The 14,933-nt window shown below is 55.1% G+C and overlaps 5 protein-coding genes and 2 non-coding genes across 7 annotated transcripts; 3 read left to right on the forward strand and 4 right to left on the reverse strand.

The window, feature by feature from the left end:
* Positions 1-3,389: 3,389 nt before the first annotated feature.
* Positions 3,390-4,857, forward strand: K452DRAFT_296382 (uncharacterized protein; the record flags this gene model as incomplete). Its single annotated transcript, XM_033541905.1, has 2 exons — positions 3,390-4,141; positions 4,197-4,857. 2 exons carry the CDS (start codon positions 3,390-3,392, stop codon positions 4,855-4,857), a joined length of 1,413 nt encoding a protein of 470 aa, XP_033399860.1.
* Positions 4,858-5,757: 900 nt separating this feature from the next.
* K452DRAFT_285385 (uncharacterized protein) lies at positions 5,758-8,121 on the forward strand. Its single transcript, XM_033540101.1, has 4 exons — positions 5,758-5,922; positions 5,975-6,227; positions 6,280-6,751; positions 6,801-8,121. Exons 2-4 carry the CDS (start codon positions 6,214-6,216, stop codon positions 7,914-7,916), a joined length of 1,602 nt encoding a protein of 533 aa, XP_033399861.1. The 5' UTR covers positions 5,758-5,922; positions 5,975-6,213; the 3' UTR covers positions 7,917-8,121.
* On the reverse strand, positions 8,113-9,004 carry K452DRAFT_267336 (uncharacterized protein). The gene is made up of 3 exons (XM_033538838.1): positions 8,954-9,004; positions 8,546-8,894; positions 8,113-8,416 (listed from the first exon to the last, which is right to left on the reverse strand). The coding sequence occupies exons 1-3, from the start codon at positions 8,993-8,995 to the stop codon at positions 8,175-8,177; spliced, it is 633 nt and encodes a 210-aa protein (XP_033399862.1). The 5' UTR covers positions 8,996-9,004; the 3' UTR covers positions 8,113-8,174.
* A 686-nt stretch (positions 9,005-9,690) lies between these two features.
* K452DRAFT_285389 (uncharacterized protein) lies at positions 9,691-10,610 on the forward strand. The gene has a single exon (XM_033540102.1). It carries the CDS (start codon positions 9,912-9,914, stop codon positions 10,194-10,196), a length of 285 nt encoding a protein of 94 aa, XP_033399863.1. The 5' UTR covers positions 9,691-9,911; the 3' UTR covers positions 10,197-10,610.
* A 237-nt stretch (positions 10,611-10,847) lies between these two features.
* K452DRAFT_t53 lies at positions 10,848-10,947 on the reverse strand. Its single transcript has one exon. It is a non-coding gene; the product is annotated as a tRNA-Ala (tRNA).
* Positions 10,948-11,792: 845 nt separating this feature from the next.
* Positions 11,793-11,893, reverse strand: K452DRAFT_t52. Its single transcript has one exon. It is a non-coding gene; the product is annotated as a tRNA-Glu (tRNA).
* A 624-nt stretch (positions 11,894-12,517) lies between these two features.
* Positions 12,518-14,536, reverse strand: K452DRAFT_285390 (uncharacterized protein). The gene is made up of 4 exons (XM_033540103.1): positions 14,159-14,536; positions 13,709-13,995; positions 13,018-13,654; positions 12,518-12,966 (listed from the first exon to the last, which is right to left on the reverse strand). Exons 1-4 carry the CDS (start codon positions 14,436-14,438, stop codon positions 12,692-12,694), a joined length of 1,479 nt encoding a protein of 492 aa, XP_033399864.1. The 5' UTR covers positions 14,439-14,536; the 3' UTR covers positions 12,518-12,691.
* Positions 14,537-14,933: the final 397 nt, after the last annotated feature.

Genomic DNA, 14,933 nt, shown 5'->3' on the forward strand with positions numbered 1-14,933 from the left:
TTTTTTTTCCACGGCCAGGTACTCGGTAAAGCGAAAAGTAAGGGCGAGCTCTGTAGCAACACTGTGCCGTTGCAGTTGCTTCCGCGCACGTCCATCCTCGGCCGCGGTCGGCTTCTCAATTCGCCTATTGCGAACGCTGGCAGGGGCGTGACAGCGGCAGGCAAAGCGATTGGCTCGCCCCGGCTAAAGGATCAATAGAGTGAAGTATCAAGCTCTGCCTGTGCAGGCATGTTCTCCAATCGGATGGCGCTCCGGATTGCCGGTTGGTTAGAATTGAAGGAAGGTAGATAACGGATGCGAGAGACGATTGCTGCGGAGTGTGGATGGATAATGTTAAATGATACAAATAATCTTTATCCGAAGGGATGATGCTGCCGCATTCGTATCCTTCATCTAGTTGATAGTGCGGGGATGGCCGGATACCCTTCTGCTCGGGATGGAGATCGCCTTGGCTGAGGGCATGGATGGGTGGAGACGGTCCCGAAGGCAGGGAGGGCCGTATGCATCTATGTCTCCATTGAAATCAACCGCGGCTACGCGGAGAGCTCCTCTGGCATTTCCGGCGACCAAGGAAATCACAGCCTCAGACAGGCGAACCCGGAAGATGCAGCTTCAGCTACAATGCAGCGAAGACCTGAGCCTTTGCCGTCATTGAACACGTCTTTTTTTTTAGTGAAACCATGTAAAACCCAACGATTAGAGGCCACGCGACGGGAAACGGAATGAAAGGGGCTGCTCTTATATGACGGGGAAGCTTCATTAAGCTGCAATATCTTCCAAAACGTAGGATTCCAATGAAAGTTCGGGTGATCTTCCTGCCGTGCCGCTGAGTTGGCTGGCGGGTAGAGGCCTGAAGAAAGGATCTGTGAAAGGTACCAACCAATCCAGCGTAGTGATTGCTGTTGATCACAGAGTGGAATTCCTTTTCTCACCCCACCTTCGCCCAGAAAGGCCCAGAACTTACCGGGGCTATGAAGCGACATGGTAGCGAAGCTGATCAGTATCCACCGAGCATTCCGATCGACAGATATGACCACCCAAACCCAACCTCACGCGTCGGCAATGCGGCGTGCCCAAGTCCCGAAAACTTCGATCACCGGGACATGGCGGGCCGGAACTATCAACTGCACCTGACTCGATGGGAAGGTGACCATGTTTGCCGCTTGATAGCATCGTGGACGTCAGCGACTCTGCCGGAGGCTAAAATATCGTACCATTAGTTGGGCTGCTATAGCCCGGGATAAAGCGGTACTGCTCGAGGGACCTGACAGGTATTAGTCAGTGAGCAACATCAAAGCAAACAAGTCGCCCGGAACCCTGGTCGACGGCTCCACGAAAACATTAGCGCAACGGGTGAGGCTGGCTTCAGGAAGGACAGCAGCCGGCCGCGCGCCCTTCTTTACGTCGTCCGGGACAGAAGTACCTCCGGGTCGGATTTGCCGCACGGCAAGCGGCTAACGTGCGTTTCTGCACATTAATGAAATCCAGATCCTGGTCCCTCGATCCAGGCCGCCCGTTCGATATGACGACTCGCTCCGCATCTCATAGCAGTTACCGGGTTTGGGCTGTGTGGCAATAAGCGGCTTGTCGGACGGCGTTCGCTTCGGTATCGTGTGCCCTGCCACCTGCATGCCAAGTCTTCCGTGCAGTTGAGGCAAACATGCGTATATTGAATAAAGTTTAAAGCGTCGTCGGGTCCGTTTCGCCCATCGCTCTACATGCCCTGTACGCGCTGTATGCGCCGATGCGGTGATAGACTCGGTCGCCGAACTTTGGCTTCTCCGTCACGTCTCCTGACGGTAGCGGCGGCGATTGCTCCCCGGTCGCTTCTGTAGCTTTTTGTAGCTCACGTGTCCCCCAGCTTGATTGGATCCTGGGGCAACAGGACGGGCAGCACTCATGCAATCGACCCACGACCAAGGCGTGTAGCAGGCTTTCGCGTGCGTGTGCGTGTGAGTGCGTCGAGTGTGATTGGAGGTTTGTCATGCGCAGAGACAATCTTTGTGCGACCATCCATCGCTTAGGTGGTCGAGAGAGGTTGCGGGTTGGTTCTGGACAGTGATCATGGATGGAACTAGGTAGGTGGTCGTGTCTGTTTTGGAGACGGACCAACGTCATCGTAAGCGAGGTGGTACTGCTGCCCTGCGGCAACTCCCGTGCCTCAGATTCCGGAAGCAGAAGCTGCAATGATTTGTTTGTGTCATGGGCGTAGCTTTGCATCCGCTGGCAGCCGCATGCAGGGACGCTGCATTGGGGAGAAGACTCGGGTGGAGGAAGATGGAAGAGATGCAATGGATGGAGGAAGCTCGAGAAATTCGAGGAGGGAAGGAAGGAAAAAGGGGAAATAATAGCCGGGGTCCCTGATGTGTTAAGCTCGGGCCTAAGAGCGCGTCGCTACGACCCGTGGACCCGCCGGGCGTCCCCACACTCATCAACGCATCAACGGTGATCGATCCAAGTTTATCCGCGCGAATGCGAGCAGCCGCGGGCAATGTCTCGTTTGAGGGGGGGTTGGTCGGAGGGTTTTGATTCGTGTGACTGGGGGGCTTGGGAAATTCCTGGTCACCGGTAAAGAGCAGTGGATGGTGCAGATGATCGGCGGATAGGGTGAAGAGGCTTTTTTGTGAAAGTGAATGCGACGGTTGCGCAGCATTGGCTGACAGGGCGACACGACGAGCAAGAGGTTCCTGGCGGCTGGCGTCTGGCGGTGTCGGGCGTCGCAGGCCGCCACATGGGCGCACAGGGCCAGTGGTTTCAGCGTGGGTCATATATCACAACGGCAGCGTGTGACTGGCGGTGCATGCTATATAGGGCGAGTTACACGCCCTAATGCGCGCGGCGACCAGAGCAGCAAGGCCCTCTGAAGCCAAGGGGGCCGCCGTTGACAGAGAGCTGATTCCCGGTTGCCAGCGCCGGAAGCGTCGCACGAGGCCTTTCATTCCACATTCCACCCGTCCTTGCTCCCGTCCGCCCGCCCCCCCACTCACCCACCCACCCTTTCCCCTCGCATGTCTCTCTCTCTCTTGTGTGTGCTCTAACTAGGTCTATTGTCGCTTGCATGCCTCCGGCACCCGAAACACGGCGCAGAATCCGGGGGGCCGCCCTCGATGTTTGCCCGGGTACGGGCCTTATTTGAGGATGCGCGACGAAAATACCACCCTCAATCACCTGCTCCTTGCGCGTCTTGTGCTTCCCTGGGACGAATGAGCCCACGGCGGCCCGCTCGTGCCTTTTTAACCTCCGTACCCGCCGCCCTGGACCCTCCCGGCCGGTGACTGTCTCGCACGCCCACACCGACTCGGCACTGCTTGACGACCTCCCACCTCTTAGTCGCCAAGCCGCCCGCCCAATGCGGCTTCGTGCAGCCGCCGAGAACTAATAACACACGCATGTCCCGTCCTCCACCGCCGCCGCCCAAGTCGACTCCCTCCAGCTCCTCCCAAATGGCCATGACCGAGACTCAGAACCTCCCCAACTTCCCCCCGCCGCCCTTCCTGGGCCATCCGTACCGTCGCCTGCCCCAGCCAGTGCAACTGCCGCCTCTGTCCATCCCTCCCGCTTCTGTGCGACCTGACTATCCGTCCTTCGTGTCTCCGGCAAGCCACCAGCTCCCTTCCATCCACTCTCTGCCCCCAGCCAGGCCATCACAAACCCGCTCAGCAGCACCCGTCGACAAGTTGCTGTCCTCCACCCCGTACACACCGCCTCGTCCAGATCACCACTACCCGAATGCTGTCTCTCCCCGCTCAGACAGGCCCCTGCCCCGCCGCATGCCTGAACGCTATGCCGCCATAGAAGAGCCGCGCCTTCCTCCTCAAGAACCACCCTTCGTCCCGTCTGCAAACCATCCTCCCCCTCCTCCTCCACCACCACCACCTGCTCCTCAGAGGCCTGCCTACCAGCCCGTCCTGTCACCCAACTACACGCCGAGCTATGCCCCCAGCACCACGTCCTTCCGTGGTTCAATAGACTCGCATCGCAGCTCTGTAGCTTCGTCGTTTGGTCCCCCTGTCACCTATCCAGAGCCACCAGCTCCAATCCCTGCTCAACGGCCGCCTCCACCGCCAATCTCCACCGTGGCGTGCGCAGGTCCCATCGCTGCACCTAGTGTGCCATTTCATGGGCCAGTGCAAGACAAAAAGTACGTGGAATTCTTCAGTGGCTTTTTTCTATCATGTAGCTAACACTGGGCGCAGTCAACATACATATGAGCTTATAGTGCGGCAGCAGCCCATTGCAGCTCGAGCATGCGGATTTGGTGAGCGGGATAGGAGGGTAATAGACCCGCCACCGATCATTCAGCTCCGGGTGACGGACCCCAGGACCGGAACGACGGACCAGGACGAGCTGCGCTACTCTTTGAATGTGGTGCACTGTACTCTCTGGAACGCCGACGGCACAAGCGAAGAGACGGCGTTGATCCAACCGGATCGGCGAACCACACGGCGCCTGATGGGCCAACTGGTGGCTTCGCCTTCCGTGGCCAAAGATGAGCATGACGTCGAGGGTTGCTTTTTCTGCTTCCCGGATCTTTCCTGCCGCACGCACGGACGCTATCGCCTGCGGTTCATTCTGATGCGTATTGACCCCATGAATTTGCACGTCGGGGGTCTTATGCCAATCCTCACCGAGGTTTTGAGTGACGTCTTCACCGTCTACACCGCGAAGGACTTTCCAGGGATGCGGCCGAGCAGCGCTCTCACCCGGGCACTCAAGCTTCAAGGTTGCAACATTCAGGTCAAAAAGGGCAACGAGAAGGCTCTGGCAAGGAGACGGGCGAGTGCGATCAGCGAGGAAGACGACCAAGGAGATGGCGACACCATGTCGAATTCAGGGCGCAAGAGGCGCCGGGAATGAAGCACTGCACGAGAAGGTAACCTGGGAGAAAAAAGGAGTATGGTTAAAATGAGACCGACACGAATGGGACATATACGGGTTCGGTTACGGGAGTCATATTACACAGAGGCATGGCATACCCATCACACTGTTTGGACGGCAGGGGCCTAATTTCGGGCCAACCGAGATTCACTTAACATCTTTACTTTTTTCTTCTCGGTCTTTGAAAAGAGCATTTGGTAGCGGTGTGTAGCTACTACAGGCTATTAGTACTAAGCGCGCTTTTCAAGGTATTGTGACGATAGCGCACTGGAAAAGATGGGAGATGGAAGGCGGTGACGGAGCATGGCACTGATGGGTTTATGGACGGTATGATTCACGATGGTTGCGTCTGGTCGGCTGCTTGCCTGGTTGCAAGGTATGGGACGGACCGACAATGAAGGAGGAACATGTACACGATGAGATCGGAGAGATGATGTGCATGATGAAAAGACTAGTTTACTGAGAAATTTCCCGAAGTTGCCAGCTGCAGCTGCGCGAGTCCAAGTTGGCCGTCGGTCATTCCGCTTCTAGGGCTGCTCTCGAAAGCAGGTGTGATCGGCCATGACCACGAAGCAAGGCACGTCCGGGCCGCGGCGATCATGGCATGGGGCCGAAGAGCGAGGCCAGATTCGAGTGACTGTTAAATCATTTTAATGTTTCCGGGCGGAGATCCACGTTTGATGACCTGATCACAGGCGTTCCTGACCGAGGCGCTGATTCGGAAGCAATGGGCTAGCGGGACAGGGATGCTCGGCCGCGTACACCGTGCAAGACTTTGCGGATGTGGCAATCCGATGTAGCAGGGTGAGCAGTGGACGAGTGAGGTCCGATGGACGTTAGGACGTCAGAGAGTAGGTGCCGCGTTGAAGGTCGTGCCCTTTGGCTGGCTAAGGGCCTGTCGTCAGCCCTAGCCGACCAGCCCCACCAATTTTTTATTCTTCCGACGCGGGCCGCATTTTCTTCCTTCTTTCCCCCCGGCAATAGCCAGGAAGGGCACCATTTACTCGAGAATATCCAAGATGAAGTACGTTCTGGTATCTGGAGGTATGAGAGTCTGCTCTGAGCCTGTTTTTTGCATTTTCTGACTGCAGCACAGGTGTTATCAGCGGTGTCGGCAAGGGCATCATCGGTATGCCAGCTCCAACCGTGCGAACCGCGCAGAACTGACGCGTCTGAAGCCTCTTCGACCGGCCTGCTGCTCAAGACGATTGGTCTCAAGATATGTAGCCTGCTGTGACGCGCATCTCTGCGCGCTGTAGTAGGTCTGGTAGCTGACAAGCTCAGCACGTCTCGTCGATTAAAATCGACCCGTACCTCAACGTCGATGCGGGTACCATGAACCCAAAGGAGTATGCACACCACCCGGCACATTTTGCATACAACTGCTGACCGCGCCCGAAGGCACGGTGAGTGCTTCGTGCTCAACGACGGCGGCGAGGTCGACCTCGACCTCGGAAACTACGAGCGCTACCTCAACATCACCCTCACCCGCGAGAACAACATCACCACTGGCAAGATCTACCAGCACGTGATTGAGAAGGAGCGGAGGGGTGACTACCTCGGAAAGACCGTCCAGGTCGTTCCTCACATTACCGACGCCATCCAGGCCTGGATCGAGCGTGTTGCGAGGATACCCGTGGACGACACGAACGAGGAGCCAGATGTCTGCATTATCGAGCTAGGTGGTACGGTCGGTGATATTGAGAGCATGCCATTCGTGGAGGCTCTGACGCAGTTGCGGAGGAGAGCGGGCAAGAACAACTTCCTGCAGATCCACGTCTCTTACGTCCCGACTATCAACGGAGAGCAAAAGACCAAGCCTACTCAACACGCCGTGAAAAGCGTGCGTAGCGCCGGTCTGATTCCCGATTTGGTACGTTAATATCTTCAACACTAAAAGTGTTTTGCTTACGGTCCTACAGATTGCGTGTCGTTGCGAGCTGCCGCTTGAGCAATCGACCATTGCCAAAATCGCCCACCACTGTCAGGTCGAGATTGAGCAGGTCGTTGCCGTCCGCGACATGCCTACCATTTACCAAGTTCCGATCCTGCTTGAGGATCAAGGACTTGTTCCTCTCCTCCGCGAAACTCTTCATCTTGAGGGGGTGAGCATCGCACCTGCCTTGAAGAAGAAGGGCGATGCCATCTGGAAGAGGTGGAGAGAACTCACCATCACCAAAGACCACTTCTACGAAACGCTCAACATCGCCTTGGTTGGCAAGTATGTTGAGCTCCACGACTCTTACCTTTCCGTCATCAAGTCCCTCGAGCACTCCGCCATGCGTTGCAGGAGGAAGCTCAACATCATCTGGGTCGATGCCGAGAACTTGGAACCCCACATCCGGGCTGCCGAGCCTGCGAGGTTCCACAAGGCTTGGCACGATGTCTGCACCGCGCAGGGTATCCTGGTTCCTGGTGGGTTCGGTCAGCGCGGCACTGAAGGCATGATGGCTGCTGCGAAGTGGGCTCGTGACAACAAGACCCCGTACCTGGGTATTTGTCTGGGCATGCAGATCGCCGTCATCGAACACGCCAGAGAAATGTGCGGTATCACCGGTGCCACCTCTGAGGAGTTTGACGCCAAGGCCGACGACCGTGTCATCATTTTCATGCCTGAAATCGACAAGGCCACCATGGGTGGTACTATGCGCCTGGGTCTGCGCCCCACCCTCTTCCAACCTGGCAGTGAGTGGAGCAAGCTGCGGGCCATGTATGGTGAAGCACCTGCCGTCCTCGAGCGCCACCGCCACCGCTACGAGGTCAACCCCGCCTACATCGAGAAGCTTGAGCAGGGCGGCCTTGACTTCATTGGCAAGGATGAGCTTGGCGAGCGTATGGAAATTGTCGAGCTCAAGAACCACCCTTACTTTGTCGGTGTCCAGTACCACCCCGAGTACCTCTCCCGAGTGCTCGAACCTAGCAAGCCCTACCTCGGCTTCATTGCCGCCAGTGCAGGCTGCTTGCCCCAGATCACCGCGGAGTTATTGCAGGAAGCCCAGGAAAAGCTTGCTAATGGGGTCAACGGAAACGATTTCTAGACTTTTGCAAATCCGCGTTTGGTCAAAGATTTCGGAAGCCATGCCTAAATAGAAGGATAGGGAACAGTTTCATGTTTAAATGAATGCTGATATAGTGGGCGTTTGGAGTTCATAGTCTTATAGAGGGCATATGCACTCAAGTACTGGTCTTGAATAGGCCTAGCTGAAGCTGTGCAAGCTGAAAATTGAAAAGATACCATGCTCACCATCATAATCCATTATGAAGTCTATGGTTTCACTGCTCGTCTTATCTAGTGATCAATATAGCTTCCACCGCCTAGCAATCTCGATTCCCTCGGCCAGCGTCCCAACGCGTGCGTCAATGGCGTATCCCTCCTGCTCCAGCTTGCGGCACTCGGCGTACAAGTTTGTCAGCGGAATCGAGAAGCATTCGATGAATTCGTTATCCTCGAGCTCAGGCTTGAGGTCCTGGTTCTCAGGCCGCGAAAGGTCGACCGTGACATGCACCATGTTAAGGTTTGTGTTGCAGAAGCCGGGGTCTAGCATGCAGCGTTAGTGTGTGGTTTTCAAAGCAGCGATCCCACTTGCGCATGGCGACCCATGCCAGCGGCGCTGCGATAAGCTTACGCCGCCCACCAACACAGCACGCAAGAAAACAGCAGACCTACCATTCCACATGACGGGACTGACGCCAAAGCCCTCACGCACTATTTCGCCAACATAGCCCGTCTCCTCCTTTAGCTCGCGCAGGGCGCAGACCTCGGGACTCTCACCCGCATCGATCAGGCCCGCGGGCACCTCAATGCAGACCTTGTGGACCGGTGGGCGGAACTGCTTCTGCAGCAGCAGGGCGGGCGGCTTGCCCTTCTCCTGCAGGATGGCCACGATGCCGACGCCGTCGATGGCGGAGCCCACCGGCCGCGTCTGCCGCTCCGCCGACTCCCAGTCCCGCGTCACGCCGTTCGGGTCCGTGTACGTCGTCTTGACCAGGCGCGTCCAGCGCGCCTCGGTGGGGTTCTGTGCGCGGGGTGTGTGAGTGGACGGGCGAGGTGTAGGGGTGGGACAAGAGGGCCTACGAGGGGCTCGGACTTGAGCACTTTGGAATCGGCGCCGGACATGGTTGCGGAGGTGGTCAGGAGGTGTCGTGGTGGTGGTTGTGTGCTGCGTCTGTTGTTTGCTGTTTGCTGATCAATGACGCACTCTGGCGCCTCGGTTTTCAGGGTCCAGCGGGAGCTCTGGCCTGGGCCGCCCCGTCACAGGGACCTGGAAACCTCTCTCTCCGATCATCGTCAGCTTTCAGGAACGACAGCCTCGCATTCCTGGAATGAGGCATTCTTTGCTCGGAATTTCATTTGTCTCTATAAACACCGTCGTCATTGGTCGTGCTATACAGGCACCGACTAACAGGACTGGAAAAGGTGTCGTCCTCTCCTCCGGACCCCTACCCATCCCTCACTGCAAAGAAAAATGCACCACTCCCTGGTTATCCCAATTCAAGCCGTTTGACGAGAAGGAGAAGGCTCCGTCAGTAGTGCAAGCACTAGACCGACCCCGTCCTAGGAAAAGGAAGCGCCCGACTTTCATCATCCTTGCCAGATCTTCATATTAATCGACGTTGCACCACTCCTGCCTTCCAGACTGCTCGCAACCCCGGTCCCTAACTCCTGCTACCGCATCAATCTCCTACACAGTCTTACAATTGCCGTACACAAGCACGGCTGCGGTCTCGGAGAGCATCGCGCGGACGCAGACGCAGGCAGCCACGACAGACAATATATCCGCCGGCGTCCCGCATGTCTCCTGACCTGCCCGCTGTCTTCTCAGTTGCTCTAGCAGCCAGCAGCTGCTATACGCCTTTGCCTGGATCATTGGCATCGGAGGGCGGTGCCGCACGTAGCCAAGCGCGTATGCGGTACTTCCCATGCTGTCTTGGATACGGCGGTGTGGGTAAGGTTTTCCAGCAAAGACAAGACCTCGACATGCGAGACATGCTGCAGGTGTCTATGGCTAGAGTTACTTGACCGGGCAGGCGCGATGTCGTCGCTCACAGCCACAGAGGCACTTTTTTCCGCTTTCTGTGCCTGCGGCTTCCAAGTTCCTCCCCCCTTCGGGATCATAGTCCAGCCTAAAAAGCACATCCACACCCACACCACATCCCGCACACCCCATCCCGCTAACCCCCACCCACCCTTTCCACTGCCGTCGTGTCCAGGCCTCAAGCGCCTACCCATCGATAAGCAGTCTCAGAAATGTAGGCGTGCGGTGTCCGTCCGGCTCCCTGCATCCCCTTCCGGCGACCTGCCCACCACCCGCACGTAGCACTACCCACCACGGTTACATGGGCCACTGCTGCTGCCATCCACAGCGTCCGTCTTGTTTCTGATGCTGCGCCCTCCCGCAAGTAATCTTCCAAGATCTTAATGAATGCTGTGCTGGTCGGTGGACAGATCTCTGCGCTCTCCCCCCCGTGTGGAACCTCTTGGGGCTTTACTCTAGTGAGACAACTGCATCTAGTGCGGGTGGCTTGCTTGCGCCGGGTGCGTCATGCACGCTCCGTCTCGGAATGCATGCCGTGGTCGGCCTGAAACCTGGTTTCGCTGTCCGGAGTTCGTTAGCCAAAAATCCGATCGTGTGGTTTCTGCTGCTTGACACGTCTGCGAACGAATGGTGTGCCGGTAGCTTGCAGATTGCAGTCGAAGGATTGCGAGCAACTCCCTGCTTGATATGCATGAATGCTCCCACTTTGCGTCAAGGAGTCTCTTTACGGACGTGGATCATTCACTACATGTGATTAAAGTTAATTAAATCGGTACTCTGATCATAGATAGGTTAGATCGTAGCTGCGCGTACCAAGCTATTCTGGACTAAAAATTCTGGAATATGGAATCCTTCGCAGACAGATTTCCCGTGTAGGTTGCGGCGATGGGGGGGTGAAAAAAAAAAGATGACCCAGGAATTGAACCTGGTTATTGGATTCGCCGGGAATTGAACCCGGGACCACTCCCATATAGGACTTCACAAGGTGTGATGATAGTGCTAAGGGAGTATCATACCACTAGACCACAAACCCGATGCCATTACTGGCTGTCGATAAGGAAGATTGTTGCATTTGGGTTTATGTACTTTACATTTGTGCCAGCACAGACAGCAGGCATGGGGACACGGGAGTTGGAGCGTTTTTTGGTGAGGGGCTCCCCATGCCTGACAGTTGATCGGCTCGTTAACCGCGACCAATCATTGCACGAGATCGTAACTCCAACACCACGAAGGCTCAAGTGTCTGATTTTGCGCCTATCTTCAGTGCGCAATCATGAAGTGAACCAAACCTGTAGTAAATGCAAGACGTTAACCAGACAGAAGAAGATTCAAGCCATAAATGATTCTGCTCAGCAGCATCTGCATAGAAGCCGCTTGCAAAACTTCGCAAAATTATAAATCTATCTACATCCCAGACTGTTTCGGCAGCTACAACCTGCCCATCATTATACTGCCTGGGAGCTGCTTATGCCATAGCATACAGAACTCAATAATGTCTCTATCGAAAGGTAAATTATTACTCTATAAAACAATCCCTTCAGCTATACGCAGAGTTATTTATCTGGTCGCAAAGCGGCCACCGTTATTAAGATTAGAATAATATAGTAACACGTACATACCTTCAAGTCATGTAGACACATTGTCCGTAATAGAGCACGTTTATACTATCTATCAGCATATGCCGGTCCTTCTCCCTAGTAAGCAGGATCATATGCATCATCCTTTAAATCACTCTGTAACGTCGAACTAGTCAAGGACAGATACCGACGCAGCCCGCTTGCTTCGCACCGAAACGCTCCTTCTTCGACCGGACCAAAAGCAACCTCGACCCAGCTCCGGCAAAAAGAAAAAATCAATTGCGCAAAAAGCAAAAGGCAATTCCGTTGCGGGGAATCGAACCCCGGCCTTGCCGGCACCTGTTAGAGTGTTTTTGCTCTTGTGATGAGAGCGGCAAATCCTAGCCACTAGACCACAACGGATGTTGTTAAAAAGCTTTTCTTTGTTGTGTATATGACGTTGTTTTCGTAAGGACGAAGCATCCCACCGCAGGTGCGGTAATGATATTAACGTCCACATGGCATACGTCCCTTGATAGAATTAGAAGTATACCATGCTACTCCGACTCAGATATCTGCAAGTCCTGACGGACTTATCCATATCCTTACGGTGAGCGGCATTCCATAAAGACTATGCTATATCATGTCCCTCCGGATTTAAGTATTTGCAAAGACTACAAGCTTATTTTGCACCCCTCGGTGAGCAGTATACTACAGGAGTGCAGGTATGTTAGGTCCCTACAGTAGAATAGCCTCTTCGAGAGTGAATTCGATTCAAATCGCCTCGAAACCAGATGCTTGAAAATACCTATTTATGTCTCCACACCCCTGTAAGCAAATATAAAAGAACAACTTTGACTTTTCCCAAGGTATATGCAGAACCGTCTAGACAAAACACTCACGAGGGGCATATAAAGTTTGATAATATCCAACAGATAGTAGAAAGGAATTTTTAATTACCGATTAAATGCTACTTAGTCTTGAATGAAGTCCTAGCCTCATCTTCTCATAATAAAAAGCGTAACCCACAATCCGACGTCAAATCGTCCTCCCATGTCTAAACGCCCGACCTCTCGTAAAAGTCTTAACCATCCATCTGTGGCAGCCATGTCTCGCGAAGCACGATATGTACAGCCACCGCACTCTGATTAACATGGTATGAATGCCGACGCCAAGAACCCCTTTCTTTCCGCTCTAATCTCCCATCAACTCAGGTCGTCTTTACGGCCTGAGCTCGCACCAGATGTAAGGGAAAATGACAATGCAAGCCTTGTAGAATATGGCCACGCTGCTGATGAGTGCCCAAGGCTTGAGGTATAACGGTGCTTCACAGAAGCGAATCCAGATAGCGTAAAGTGCGACGGCGAAGAAGTGATAGACGAGAACAAGCGGTTGGCGGATAATGCCTGCGAGAAGGCCGACAGGGCCGTCGACGCAGTTGCCACCACGCTGGAAGTAACGGAAGCACCCAAGTTGCAAGGCCTTTAAAGCAGAGTCTGTGCCACAAAAGTTAGCCTTGAAAATGTTGATATAAGGGTAAAACGCACCATCAGCAGCAAACAGCGCGTACAACGCCAGAGCCAGGATGTTAATGACTGCTGCCCAGTTCTTGCGTTGCCAGTGGAATGCCTTCATCTGCTTCAGCACGAGCTTCGTGCTCGAAAGCTCTGGCACATTCGACGGGTGCAGCAATTTCGACAGGAGTACCACATCGTGGAAAGCCACCGTCATACCACCGCCAGTCAGGGGGTGTCGCATGTTCAGTGCATCGCCTGCGATGATCAGGCCCGGAATGCGGTTTGTCGAGGAAGGAAGGAAAGAGTTTGGCATGCTGCGAAGCTTGCCCTGGTCCATTGCCGCCTTAAAGCTAGGCCTCACGCATTCCGGCAGAGAGGGGAGGACGACATTCTGCAGGTGGTTCTTGATTCCGCCGTTCTTGACGGATGCCGAGGGCAGGCCTTCAGGGACATCAATCAGCGCACGCGTTTCATGCGTACCGATTTGGTAAAGCAGGACAGGCGGGCCCTCCGTAAGGACAACATGGCCATGTTGAGGCAATGGCAGCTGGGCGTCGATAAGCTCCAGAGCGAAGAACTTCGAGCGGACTTGAGGGGTGTGCGGGTGGTTTTGCTTGCGGAATTTCGAGGCATAGCCGTCGGCGACGAGAGTAACATGACCGAAATACTAGCACGTTTCAGCGGTCTTCAAACCAATTCCTGGATGCAACCTGACACTTACGTAGTCTTTCTCGTATTTCTCGTTCTCGACCTTCGTCAAACACTCCACACCGAGCACCTGCCCAGACCACCCATTTCTGATCAAGTCCTTGGCCTCCGTCTCGACTACCGTGACATTCGGCTCCATCATTGCTGCCTCGCGAAGCTTCTGAATGAAGCGTCCATGGTGGAAAGCCCGGCCCTCCGGCTTCTTGTTGTTCGTTGCTGGGTATGGGATATCGACACCCTGGCCATAGTAGATGACTTCGTAGCCAAAGCACGCCACCGAATCGATGCCTTCGAGACAGTCTGAGACCAGTGTTAGCGTGTCATTCTTAGACATTCTCCTAACAGAACGTGCTGTCCGCTGTGGTAACTCCGCGCTCGCTTTTCAGGGCTTCGAGCTCACTCGCGCTTCCCTTGTTCGCTAGCCGTCGTAGCCAATTATCTTAAGAAAGATCGCAAAACCTACCCTCCAAACCCAACTCCTTCAGTGCCTGCACGCCACCCGGCTGCAGCAACTCTCCCACGATCCTGTCTGGCATCTTAAGGCTCTTCTCCAGCAGAATGACGCTCCTGCCCTGTCGTGCCAGCGCGACGGCAGCGGCGCTGCCAAAGACGCCGGCACCGATGATCACCACGTCGGCATCATGGTGCAGCCTGCGACGTTCCTCGTGCAAATGTCCGTCTTCCGCCAAAAGAGGCTGCTTCTCAGAGGCCGACGAAGGCGTGCGGTCGAAAATCATTGGCATGTTTCTGGCGGTTCCGGGGCGAGTGGGGTGGTCTGATGATGTCGAGGGACAGATTCCGGAGGTTTTGCGGAGAGGACGGAGGAGAGCGAGGGTAGCGACAGCGCGAAGCCGACTAGGTAAAAGGCAGGCGGGCTAGTCAAAACTGAAATTCTAGGGGATTGTCCGCAGCGCGATCAAGAGGAGCGGAAAAAAAGAAGGAGGAAGGGCCGCAATAAGAACGTTGCAAGGCCGATGGCACGTCTTTGGTGATAGGCACAATGTCACTGGCTGACTAGGCAGGCGGTGAGAAAGGGGGAGTCGTGCAGCGCGGCTTTGATTCGTGCTGCATACCACGATTAACACGTGCTGGTCAGCCCATGGTGCGCCCATGGTCAACGGTTTTCCATCCCACACGACGCCGTGGGGAAATGACTTGTGAGAGCTTCTTTGCTCTTTGCAGCAAGCCGGAGCGATGTCCGTCGCACCGTTGCCCCAAGAGGCAATGGACAACTGAGC

The sequence above is a fragment of the Aplosporella prunicola genome, assembly GCF_010093885.1.
Source record: "Aplosporella prunicola CBS 121167 unplaced genomic scaffold K452scaffold_7, whole genome shotgun sequence".
In the NCBI taxonomy this organism is placed as follows: domain Eukaryota; kingdom Fungi; phylum Ascomycota; class Dothideomycetes; order Botryosphaeriales; family Aplosporellaceae; genus Aplosporella; species Aplosporella prunicola.